A 13308-nucleotide genomic window follows, 5' to 3' on the forward strand; every position below is an offset into this window, starting at 1 on the left:
CATTTATGGTGATGTTCTTGTACTTCTCCTCTATCTGATGAGGTAATGGACAGTTTCCACACTCAGTCCTTCTCAAAGATAGATACCTAGATCACCAGTGACTATGCTTACTTCTACCAATGGATGATGAAGGTAGACCCAAAACACTGCTTATGGAACTGCTTATACAAAGCCACACACATCACAGTCACTTTGAAGTTTCAATCAATGGAGAATAGTAAGGTTGTTTAGTCTGGTTGACATATTTGTTTGAGATCAGTTCATCTAGAAAAAGAGTAAATTAGTGACAATCGGGCTTGTTATGTTATTCAGCAAAGACTTTATTTTTCCACCACATTTTTTTTTCAAAATGTATAGTAAACCTTTTAACAGACTGTGTTTGTGTGCATATTGAAATGGGTCGAGTACGGGCTCTTAACTGGCAGTGCACCCTTACTGGGACAGTACAATAGTGCTTTTGCATCTTTTGAACTGTTTAAGATACACATCACTACTGTCAGATGAAAATCCTGAAAGTATAAGTATATATAAGGTATACTCGTCAAGAATAAAGTTAAATATTCTCATCTTCAAACTGAATCTGAATTTAAAGGTTTTAATGGGTTCCATTCTTCCCAGGTTCATGATATTTACTCATACAAGTGCATACAAAGGGAAATAATAACATTTAATTCAAGTTCGAAAATAAAATAAAAACGCCAAAATTGCACAAGCTTAGGTAGAGGGTATTCCATTTTTTCTAAATCTACGAAAAAGGCAACTGATTTATAATGGTGTTGGTGCTATTGGGATTTATTTAAGACAGCTTCTCAACAAAAACTGAGCACAATCTACGTAAATGTCAGAGCATGCTGATTGTAAATATGACTAAGGGAGTTTGTGTTGATCTTTGTATGATGCCCTATAGGGAAACTGCAGCTGTCGCACAGCACAGTCAAAGAGATAAAACAAAACACTCACCACCCGCATCCTCTGTATCTTACACTGCAGCTCACACACTTCAGTTTCATAACTTGTTCGCAACTCACTCAGTGACGCCTCCGCTCGCTTGGTCTCCTACACACACACACACACACACACACACACACACACGTACAAATACATATCCACAAACACAACAGCAACAGTTAGATTTGAAAAGTTTCATGAAGTTGGCAGCAGTTTTCAAAAGATAGTATGTACAGTATGAATTGAATAACATTATATGGTATTTTTCATAGAAGAATTCTTTGGCAGCCTTGAATTCGATGCATTTCTGTGATATAAAAAATAATTTGTATCAAGAATCATATGCTGACATCAGTCCTCCATTTTGTGGTGTTATTTTATGAAAGTGTGTGTGTGTGTGTGTGTGTGTGTTTGTGTGCTCCAGCGTTACATCACTACAGTATGTTCCTGTGATAAAATAAGTACTATTTTTTGGGCAGGTTTTGAGCCAAGGGTGGAGACTGCTGGAGGGTCGATGAGTATATATTATAAGTGTGTGTGCATGTGTGTGTGTGCATACACTTCAGTGTGAGAGAAAACAGGTGAGTGTCCTCTAGTTATGTGTGCTTTTCTCGGACAAAACAAACAGGAGCACCTGAGTTAGCTGAGTCAATGAAGTACACTTACATAAGTTTGAACACAGACACACACACACACACAGGCTGATAAGACATGGTTTATGTTCAGCACCGTTTCCCCAGATTGACAGGATTTGAAAACTACATAACTTCAGGAACAAAGGAAGTTAAAATAAATAATAAGTTAAATGAATCAGATGGTCTGATACCTACAAGAGTTCGTCCTTATCAGTGTCGGCTGCTTTTTAAGAGTTATGTCTCTGAGTCAGTTGTTGCCAATTTTCCTTTTTAATGTCATGGAAAGCTAATTTTGTTATCATCGCTTATCATTTTATACACCATGCGGCTTAATCTGGTTAACCCAGATTCCGGGAAATGTCACTGACTTCCACAGAGCTCTTATTCCAACAATTTAAAATTCATGGAAAAGATTGAAATCAAAGGCCACCGAGGCATAAAAAAAAAATAATTCAGCAGTAATGGAAGCTAATGTAGCTCTTGTTAATGTGTTAAATCATTGTAGGTGTTAGGCCCAAAGTAAAAAGCAGAGGGTCAGCAACACAGAGCGACAACGATGCTCCAAAACTAGGTCAAAAAAATAAAAGTAACCTGGACCAAATAATATTTCCAAATTATTTTATGGTTTGTTTTAGTCTGCTTAGATGCCTGTTAGCTGCCACATACAGCATGTTAAGTGCCTGAAAGTCAAGATAATCACAGGAAAATTGTAAATTATTTTATATGTTTGCTAACTTATCTCACATGATCTAAATTGTCCTGACGTGGCGAACCCCACCCATGTGGCACTACAAACAGGTTAAAATGAAAACAATAATTTACAGCTAATATTTGTCCCAGGTCACACTGAAACATTTTATGGAAACCACATTTGATGGCCCTTCTAGGATCCATGTCATGGTCAGCAAACTAAGTCACAGTATGTAGTCTGACGTGTTACAGATCATTCTTTTCGTCCACACAGCACCTTTCCTTATCACTACAAACGAAGCCTTATCATTTTAAACACTGGAAGCTAAAAAGCATTGTAGCCGCCTATCTAATTTTTGTTGTGAAACCATTCTGATGTAGATGCTACACCTGATGGGTAGGCGTGTCACAGGGTAGATCAGTAATCTGATATTCGGCCCATGTCTGTTTGTTTGACATGAGGGAAGAGCTGAGCAAATCCACCCAGCTTATCGCTTGGCCTACACACACTCCAGGGAAAACAGAGCAGGATAACTTGTATGCTTGGAATATCAAAGCAAATCACCTCTGGGAGCCGAATAATATTTGGCAGACAGGGGAGGACTTCTGCTCTATGTGAGGGGTTATGGGATGTCATGTGTAGCCATGTTTTAGTCATGTTTATGTGTGTTTTGGGGGTGTTATATGTGTGTGTGTGTGTGTGTGTGTGTGTGTGTGTCCCACCTGCTGCCGTGTCTTTCTCTCAGCAGCATGAATGCGTTGGTCCATCTCCTCCTCCATCTCACTAAGTTGCATCGACGCTTGGTCCTGCGCTCTGAAAAACGACACAGCAGCATATTTTCATCGTACTACAGAAGCCTTGTTGGTCTAAGTCTGCAATTTGTAACTGATAGCGGTCATTGTAGGAAATGTTTCATGACGACGATGCATTGTAAAATGTCCAAAATGTAGAGAATCTGGACTTGGTATATTTTGTGTGTGTGTGTGTGTGTGTGTGTGTGTGTGTGTGATGCCTACCGTTTGACAGCGAGGGCCAGGTTCTCCATCTCTGAGTTGTGCTGTTTGATCTCTTTGGTGAAGTTGGTGATGATTCTCTCAAACTGAGGCACCATTCTGGGCTCCGTCAGACTGATGTTCTGGTACAACGTGGCCGCCTGCTCCGTCCTGGAAGAAAACCATGATTTGATGTCAGGTTAGTACTGCACATGTGTGTGTGAACAGCAGTGTTTCCCCTATACGATTTTTGTGTTGTGGTAGGACAGGTTTGGAGAATTCTGGTTGTTTCTTCGGGTTCACACTGGGCTTGAACTCCCGTCAACCCGTCAAATGCAGGTAACAAGATCTTGTTTGAGATCTTGTTTAAGGTCTCAACGTACCTCCAAAGTAAGACTACCTACACACACACACACACACACACACACACACACACACTGACTGTGGAAGAAATGCACAAAATCTGTATACATTTCCATCCTCCTGTCCTTCCCAAACCTTTTTTCAGTTACATTCTTTCCTTTCCTGTCTTGTAGCATATTAATAACACGTTTGGTCAACATAAGATTCTTGATTGGAATAAAACAAGTTATACATTAATAATAATAATAAATAATAATAAAATGCTATGTTATACTATGTGTCGCCGCAATTCATTAACAAAAACACAATTGTGAAAAGCATCGTAAGCATTCTCCAAACCAGTTAATAGGGCAGTATAGCATTTAATCTAGGTATGTGTGATTATAGTTTGGCCCCTTTACGTATCTCTGAAGTCATTAACATGATTCTGCAGTGATAAAGTGTCCTGCGTCACAGCAGAACAGTAAAAGTGGGTCATGCAGGTTTGCCTTCTGACAGGGTGACCAGGCTATAATCCTAAAGCATATAGACTCTGCTGCCTATCTGTCAAGAGCATAAAGTGAGACACAGTTTGCTGCAGCACAGTGTCACACACACACACACACACACACACACACACACACACACACAGAGCATACAGACTAACATCAGACATGCAAAAGTGGACAGACCCAAAAACATGGACACAAAGACACACACACACACACACACAAACAGTCAATGGTCAGGTTGACCATCTAAAGCAGGGTTTCTCAACATTTTCTGACCCCCTAAAATGAAACAATGCCTGACTCGCGACTCTCTATCATAGAGAACAATCAGAAAAAATAGACAAAATCAATTTGTATAGTAGAAATATGTTTTTTCCTTGGGGGGTCCCGGCCCCCAGGTTGACAACCACTGATTTAAAGCACTGGGCCTTTGCGAACGGACCAGTTTGCTGGCCGCTCTTCCCAAAAAAATCTTTTCAGCAGCGGTCCCTTGAGATCCCGTGGGCAGGTCACATCAGTTTGGGAGTGTTTATCACAAAGCCAGTATCACAGACATGCCTGAAATTAATGTTGCACGTTATTAAAAAAAAAAGGGCAAAACACAAGTATCACAATTCAGACCTCTGGAATGGCTTTGGTTGTATCGTGAGAGAAAATGGATGCTGCCATCATCATAAAGAATACAAAATTCATATTTTTGTAGTGTTAAAAATGCACACGACAAAAGCAACTAGACTGGGAAAGTGCGGAGGAGGCCGCATTGTAAAAAAAAAAAAAAATTAAAATCATGATGTACTTGTTGTCTGATGGTTTTAAATTAATGACATATTCATGGCTCCAGCAGGACTTTTCACAACATCATTCACGGCATTTTGATGCAAGATGGCACATTGTACAAGCTCAATCCCTTTACCATCAAGCCCTTACTCTTTACTCTTCCTTTACTCCCTTTACTCTTTCTATTTATTTCCCTTCTCTATTCATGTTTCTGATTTTCCTCTTCTGTAGGCTGGGGTTAAGTCTGGGGCTGCGTTAATTCCCCGACCATTAATGTAATCCTGTACAGTGGAAACTGAACGAATATACAGTAGCATATTGTTAAATTGATTCGTCCTGCCTTTCTCTCCACCTTCAACTTTTAATTGCTCGATGTCTCTCTCTCATACTCTCACATATGCACACTGTCTGACACACACACACACACACAAAATATCCCTTCTTCCCCTGAGAAACAAACAAACTTCTCTTAATTGACTTGTGTATTTTCCAAATGTTGGTCTCTCAGCTGACTGCTGTAATAGTTGCTGTAACTGCTTGGAGATAAGGGAGTGTATTTAGCTGTGTGAGAGAAGACGACACCACCATGACAATCGATGTCCAAGATGCCACAGCATGGCAGCGCGAGGACGAGTCCCATGCCAAGCCTGCGGGACACACACACACAACGATACACAAATCAACACACACAGACAGACACACACACACTTACATGGGGAAGTATGTAATAAAGGTGAAATACACATCTGAACTCGATTCAGAGACCTGTAAGAAGAAATATACTGCAGATAACTATTAATTGCTTTAATTTAGCTGCCGAGTGAGACTAAAATAAAGCTATCTTTCTTTGGGTATCGAGAACCGGTGCCGATATAGTACCAGTTCCTGATTGATTGGAACCAAAATACTGATAAACTTCTGGAAAAACTGCACTGCTATTGGTTCTTAACTGTCTCATTCATTTTAATTTGTTCGCTCATAACTTCTCAGGTATTTCCTCTCCAGCAGAATGTAATGAGGCTCTCTGAAGTAGCGATGGATGTTGTCTGTTGACATTAAAGTGTTCAAAACTGTGGGCCAACTTTACCAAAGCTGATGGACATACAGACTGTTACAGACAGATGTAGCCTAATGTTTGTAAAAAAAAAAGATATTGTCTTTGGCAGCAATCTCAAGAAACACCTGCAACTCCAGCATGACGTTCATTTTAAGCAGCAAAGGGTGTTTGACTGCTTGAGCAAAGTTTCTGCTGGATGCAATTCCTCAAACGATTTGTCAAAGTAAACCAGTCCAATAGTGTGAACTTAGGGAAACGAGGGAAATAGCAAGGCAGTTTTTAATCGCTCTTAATTTCTATCCTAGTCAAGCTGCAGCCATCGCTATTGGAGCCAATAGTGAGTTGCACCAAACTGCCAATCCCTTCAAAATGTGCAAAGGGTTTAATTTTTATCAGCCTATCCCTGTAGATAAAAAACGTTATCTGATGTTCACTGCTCCATATTTAAAAAGACAACTGATTATAAAATCAAATATGTTACTTTTTAGATCTTAAGATAGTCCATTGTGTAAGAGTGACATTTTCAAAATATTGGCTATATCTCAGTTTGGAATTAAACGTGTTGCCCTGTACTGACCTGACAACCAGAAAGAACTAGTTGTGTATATAACCTTATTCTGGTCATTAATGTTTTTCTTCTGTAGGGAGAGGACCATGGCCCTCAACCCCAGTTACCTCCCCACTTCCCATTAGCAAACACTGCTTGGTATGAGGTTGAAAAAAACAAAAACAAACATCATATCTGAAATCACAAATGAATCAAAGGTAGCAATATCTACTGATGGGTGGACAAGCATTACACAGGATCACTACTTCAGTCACACTCCATTACATCAGTGCTATAGAGTATCGATAAGGAGTATTGGTATCTATAAGCAGCACTGATTCAAGTCCTAATGATACACATACAATACTTGCACATTATGAAACAAATGCACATATCTATGCAAAACACTTGAATTATGTGTGGGTGTCTTGCGTGTGTGTGTTTGAGTGTCTCACATTTACATGTGTGTCTCAGTATATCTGGAAGGCCTCTCACTGTACATGTAAGTAATTAAAGTCGAGATGAAACGGCATTTCGAGAGTATCTAACTTCCGTATCGTGACGTATTTCCGAGTGAAACAGGAAAGACAGGCGGGACATAACTTGGGAGGAATTTGATTTGAACGTTGAAAAGTGGGTGTGTCATAACACCCGAAGACACACCGAAGTACCATGCTGTTGCTAGCTAGCTAACTAATGAATCTTAGCTCTGTGCGCTAAAAGTTGAAGATTGATTGATGGGTGGATGTCATGATATTATTGGTTGAAATTGGTTATGGGCATGCTTACGTAAGCACACGGCATATTCTGTTTTACAGGAAGAAAACATGATTGAATTTTGATATAAGAATACAAAGAAATTGATTTTTTGTAATTTTTTTGGCATATATTGTTAAATAGGTGCACAATATGACCAGGGATGTGATCTAAAAGGGTTAAAAAGGCATTTTTCATTTCATCTCGACTTTAAGTAACAAAAGAAGGGTGAGGGGGCCTTCATCACCAAGGAGAGACCTCATCACTGTGGCTGGCTTGACACTGCTACACTGGTGATCTTACAGTGTACCAGTTTTAAAAGAGGTTGCAATTGATCATGTTGGGACAGCCAGGAAGGTAACATAACAGGCTCACAGGTAGGAGTGTAGGAGGTACCAGTGTCAAAACAAACAGAAAAATGAATGGGACTTCTGGTCTGAATCTTAAAAATGAAACCTTTTTTCTTGCCTTTTGTTTATTTAAAGTAAGATGCCTTCAGGATAAACAGACACTCAGACATATACTGTATATGTGAGACACTACGATACACATAAAACTCAAACACACACGCAAGACACTCAGTCACACACACACACACACACACACACCCACACACACACACACACACACACAGGCTAATGTATTTTACATAGATATGTGCTTCATGTGTGAGTGTTTCATATGTGTATATGTGCGAGCAGCAAAATTTGAATTATGCCCTATACACTGCCTCTCATCGTGCTAGCTAGCCTATTTCGTACTTTATTGATAGGCTATATATGTATCTCTTATAGTATTCAATATGCTCTCAGAATTCTCTATTGTATTACATCATTTGTCGACTAACAAATTTTCCTGCGGTCATCTTTACGCACACGGCGCTCAATATCAAATAAAGTTGTATCACCTGAGAAATATGATACATAGGCTATTTTAAACACATTCACCCATCTCTACCCCCACCCTCCCCCACTGATCCACAGCGGACAGGTGTCCTCTCTCACCTGGGGATGAACTTGGCCTGGTCCCCCAGTCTCCTCTCGAAGTCCTCCCAGGCGGCGGACACGTCCCCTCCCTCCGCCTCCATGTCTTCTCCGTAGCGGTCGTGGAAGCCGCTGATGAACTCCAGCAGGGTGACCGTGCCGTCGTTGTCGACGTCCAGCCGGTCAAATATCCTCTCGGCCTCGGCTGCGGAGACGTGGAGCTCCGCGCAGATGATCAGAAACTCGTTTTTCTCAATCCGCCCCGAGTTATCCACGTCGTAGGAGCGGAAGAGGGAGCTCAGCCGTTCCTGCTCCTCGGCGCTCATCCCCTTTATACGAGTCGGCTGGCTGGAAGGAAAGGAAGCAGGTTTAATAAGCTCAGTGATCACCGAGACTAACCGGGGAGAGTCATCAGATATATAGGCTATATGCTGAATACTGACAGTTTATTGTTCCCGGGATGTCAGCAAACCACAGAGAGCTCTTCCCTCCACAGTTGCGCCTATTAACCAAGCTCGAGTCTATCCATGCATTTCGACAGCTGTGAGGAAATTCCTAAACGGAAGCCGATCCTAAAAGTAATCCGTGGTTGTAGGAAAAGAGAAGCTGCCGATCTGAGTCTGACTCAGGTGCTAACCAAACCTGTGCGTGCGTGCGTGCGGGTGTGTGTGAGTGTGTGTGTTTCTTTCCCTAACAGGTAGCTAAACAATAGATGTCTGGGCGCCCGGCCAAAGCGCACTTACAGTACAGAATTGCCCGTAATGGGTTGAATAAACTCTCTAAATCTTAGCTAAATCTTAGAGAGCCATAATCACCAACCTGTATGGTCACCCAACTTGTTCGACCACCAATTTATGAAAATGTTGCAAATAAAAAAAATACTTTTCAATTATACAGACCCACACAGTATCATGAAACACTGCATCTCCTATTTCTTATATAAACACTGGCAGTGTTGATTTTAACACTTTCAGAGAGCCAATTCATGTTTGCAATGTCTTAATAACTAATAAAAAATGTTTGTGTCATTCATACAAAATATACAAACACATCTAAAAGCCAAAACAAATGAACATTCAAACTTTTTTTTAAAACTATTTTTTATTATTATATTTTTAACTGGGGGTGGGCATTCTGTTTTAAAATGGGTGATGAGCCTTTGGCTTGTGTTTAAAAGAAAGACAATTTAGGAGCCTGAACATGATGTTACAGAGGGACTATGGTAGGTCTAAGGTGTCTTTTTCAAGCTCCATGTGCGTGCATTTTCTCACATCATTTGTTACTTTTGAACAGCACATGCTAATGGAACCATATGTCAACCTGTATTACAACATGACAAAGTAATCAAGTGACATAAGGTGAGTTGTGCCAAATTAGCCTACACAGTGATTTTCTGAAAACTTTTTTTTTTTTTAACAACTTAAAGGCCCATTTACATCGGAACGATAACTATAAAGATAACTATTAACTATAACGATACAACAGATATCTGTGATGGTTCCTCAGTAAAAGAAGCATCACTGCAGTGAGTTACTGAATTCTCCGCCCCCTTCTTTCTTAGAACTTTAATTTGATTGGTTGAAAATGTTTTACTGGTTGTCTCTTCATCCAAAAGAGATCAAAACAAAATATAGTTATCGTTTTGGATGTTTATATAGTTATCGTTGCCGTGGGAACACAGACATTCTATTTACTTAGAATGATTTCAGTCTTTTTTTATAGTTATAGTTATCTTTATGGTTATCATTCTAGATGTGAATCGGCCTTAATTCCTGAGTTCAAACATTCTGATCCCATAAAGCCCAATTTACTATTTCAACTTGAACATTACAGGACCAAATAAGTTACTCATGTGGGTCCTCAGTTCGAAAGGTTTACGGAAACCCTACACACCTGTCAGTGTCATTTGGTACACCACGTCTTGTACAATGTGGGCCTACCATGCAATACACTCACATATAACAAATCCTTTTGAAGCGTGTGCAACCTCTGACCTGGATATGAACTCTTCCTTGGATGCTGAATCCTCTTCGTCTTCTTCTTCATCCTGGTGACGCTCCTGGAAGCCGCTCATGAACTCTTCCAAGGTCACGGTGCCGTCTTTGTCGATGTCCAGTCGGTTGAATATGTTCTCTGCTTCTTGGGCCGGGACGTTGAGCTCCTGGCAGATGGTGAAGAACTCGTTTTTCTCGATCTCCCCTGAATTATCCACATCGTAGGTGTGGAAGAGCGTACGCAGCCGGTCCTGCTCCTCGGCGCTCATACCCTTGATAGAAGAACCCTGCTGGCTGGAAGAAAAGAAAGAAGGCTCAATAAACTCAGTGATCACCGAGACCAACCGGGGAGAGTCATCAGATGTATACCCTATATGCTGAATACTGACAGCATATTGTTCCAGGGATGTCAGCAAACCACAGAGAGCTCTCCGCTCCACAGTTGCGCCTATTAACCAAGCTCGAGTCTATCCTAAAATTTCCACAGCTGTAAGGATATTCCTAAACAGAAGCCGATCCTAAACAGAGCCTTTGTACCAGGTATTTTCTTTATTTTCTGCAGGCTTGCAGCCAGTGGGTATAGGAACAGTAAAGCTGCCTGAGACAAGCTGTCTGAGTCTGACTCTGTGCTAATTATACCTGTGTGTTTGAGTGTGTGCTAAACTAGCTTGTGCCAAACTATAGTAGCTTACACTTTTCTGGAAAAGTTTTTTTTTTAACAACTTTAAGGCCCATTAACATCTGAACTATAACTATAAAGATAACTATGAACTATAACAATACATTGTTGCTCAAGCATTCACACTACAGATTTCCTCAGTAAACGAAGCATCACTTTAATTTGATTGGCTGAAAATGTTTCACCGGTCGTCTCTGTATCCAAAAGAGACCGAAACAAAATATAGTTATCGTTTTGGGTGATTTTATAGTTATCGTTGCCGTGGGAACACAGACATTCTATTTACTTAGAATGATTTAAATCTTTTTATAGTTGTAGTTATCTTTATAGTTATCGTTCTAGATGTGAATGGGCCTTAATTCCTGTGTTCAAACTTTCTGATCCCATTGATCCCAATCTACTATTTCAACATGAACATTACAGGACCAAATAAGTCGCTCATTTGGGTCCTCGGCTGGACACACCTGTCAGTGTCATTTGCTACACCACGTTTTCGTGCGCCACCTCTGGCCTTGGATGACGAATTCCTGCATTCGGGCTCTGTGTCGCACTCTTCCTTCTGGTGACGGTCCTGGAAACCGCTCAAGAACTCATCCAAGGTCACGGTGCCATCTTTGTTGATGTCCAGTCGGTTGAATATGTTCTCTGCTTCTGCTTCTGGGACGTTGAGCTCCTGGCAGATGGTGAAGAACTCGTTTTTCTCGATCTCCCCTGAATTATCCACATCGTAGGCATGGAAGAGGGTACGCAGACCTCTTTGTTCGACCTTGCTCATTCCCGGTATTGACGCCATGGCTTTGCTCTACAAGAAAGCTCTCTCAAGCTCTCTTAATGTCGTCTTGGTTTATGTGGCTTTAGGAAAAATGGGATAAAAGGAAGTCTTGAGACATAAAAAAAACAACCGCTCGAGCCAAGTCTCAACCAATCGCAGACAATATACCACAGATAGAGCTGCTATAAAAACGCCCATAGCCTATTTGGTTGAATAGGAACTTTGTCAATTTAAACACCTTTCAAGTAGAGTTGTTGACATGAAAATTGGTTTCAGAGCCAGTAATCAACCGTCCGAACCACCTAATTCTAAGGAGGCTGCAAGAATAATCCTTTTGAATGTTGCCAGATACTACAGCGTTGCCTATTGGTGAAAATCATAGGAGGTTATAAGCCAAGTCCTAGGTGGGAGAGATGGTCCACTCCATGTCTGAAGAGATCTGAAGAGACTGCAGTCCCAGGATGGTCTCTATCCTCCTGGTACCTCCATTTATATCCTCCCACCTCTCCTCCTCTCTTTTTGTCTTTCCCCCTTTCCTTCTTTAGCAAACACACAAGTGAACTCCCCCGACACACACAAACTCATGCCAGTTCTTTTGTATACACACTACACAAGTTGTGTAGGGCCCCCACACTGCCCAGGGGCCCCGCCCACCGGTGTCAGAACGGTGTTGCAAATGTTGTTAAGGCCATGACAGGATGGCATCAAAGCAGCAGTATCCCTCGAGAGAAAGGAAAGGAAAAAAAAGATGGCATGAAAGTGATTTGCAGCGTTGCAGGAGCAACAAGCAGATAAAGTAACTTCTGTTTTCTTTCTAAATAGGTTAATGTTGTCGAGGCTTTGTTTATTTTTGGCAAAAAAAACAGTAACGTTAGCTATGAGGTGCAGGATATACTTCCAAAAGATGAATAACTATCATATCCTGAAAGCAAATGATAAAGACATCAGTGGGGGCCAGTGAATGGGCTTGATGCCACTGCTCATACATTCGATAAAACAAAACAAATTTAACTATTTAAAACAAATTTTAACAATATTTAAATTTATTATCAACCAAGTTGTTGTATACGTAGTAGCATCATATTATATGCTATATTGTAGAAACAAAAAAGTAACTGAGGGGTTAATATTGGGATAATTTAATGTCCCAAACCATAATTATAATTATTACTCATAAGAATGTTATCTCACTTTTTCATTGCTTGTTGGTATATTGGTTTGTATTTCATAACTAAAATTAGTAGCTTATAACTCATTCTTGTCTGTTTTAAAGAAAGGAGGGGTGCAACATCAGAGTTGCAATGTGACTATGTGGGAAGTGGTTTAGACACACACACACACACACACACACACACACACACATGCATACAAGCCACGCGCAGATTTAATTCGAAGGCATTTTATTTGTGACAGATACCTTTTGTTTTGTAACATAAGTCACAATCCTTGAGATCCAGCTAACCTCATTTTGCCTTAACATCACATGATTGTTGCTAGGTGTAAACTTGGTGAAAGTAAAAATGTCATCGTTTTGCTTCTTGGTTGGATCATTTTCAAGGGGTTGATCAGTTACAGTGTGTGTTTTCTCTCTGTGATCATGTGTGGCGGTTCAAGCCAGACTGA

The 13308-nt window shown here is 40.6% G+C and overlaps 1 protein-coding gene across 1 annotated transcript in view; it reads right to left on the minus strand.

Annotated features, from left to right (window-relative positions):
* The window catches only part of LOC139932602 (ras and EF-hand domain-containing protein homolog), a 21468-nt gene extending 11139 nt beyond the window's left edge, over positions 1 to 10329 (minus strand). The window contains exons 1-6 of the mRNA XM_078285257.1: positions 10193 to 10329; positions 8262 to 8588; positions 3291 to 3437; positions 2997 to 3087; positions 961 to 1056; positions 1 to 34 (exon numbers count right to left, since the gene is read on the minus strand). The exon at positions 1 to 34 is cut by the window's left edge and continues 44 nt beyond it. Coding sequence (XP_078141383.1) covers positions 1 to 34; positions 961 to 1056; positions 2997 to 3087; positions 3291 to 3437; positions 8262 to 8588; positions 10193 to 10314 — 817 coding nt within the window. The 5' untranslated portion in view covers positions 10315 to 10329. The remainder of the gene's footprint in view (positions 35 to 960; positions 1057 to 2996; positions 3088 to 3290; positions 3438 to 8261; positions 8589 to 10192) is intronic.
* Between the last annotated feature and the right edge of the window lie 2979 nt (positions 10330 to 13308).

The sequence above is a fragment of the Centroberyx gerrardi genome, chromosome 8, assembly GCF_048128805.1.
Source record: "Centroberyx gerrardi isolate f3 chromosome 8, fCenGer3.hap1.cur.20231027, whole genome shotgun sequence".
NCBI classification, from domain to species: domain Eukaryota; kingdom Metazoa; phylum Chordata; class Actinopteri; order Beryciformes; family Berycidae; genus Centroberyx; species Centroberyx gerrardi.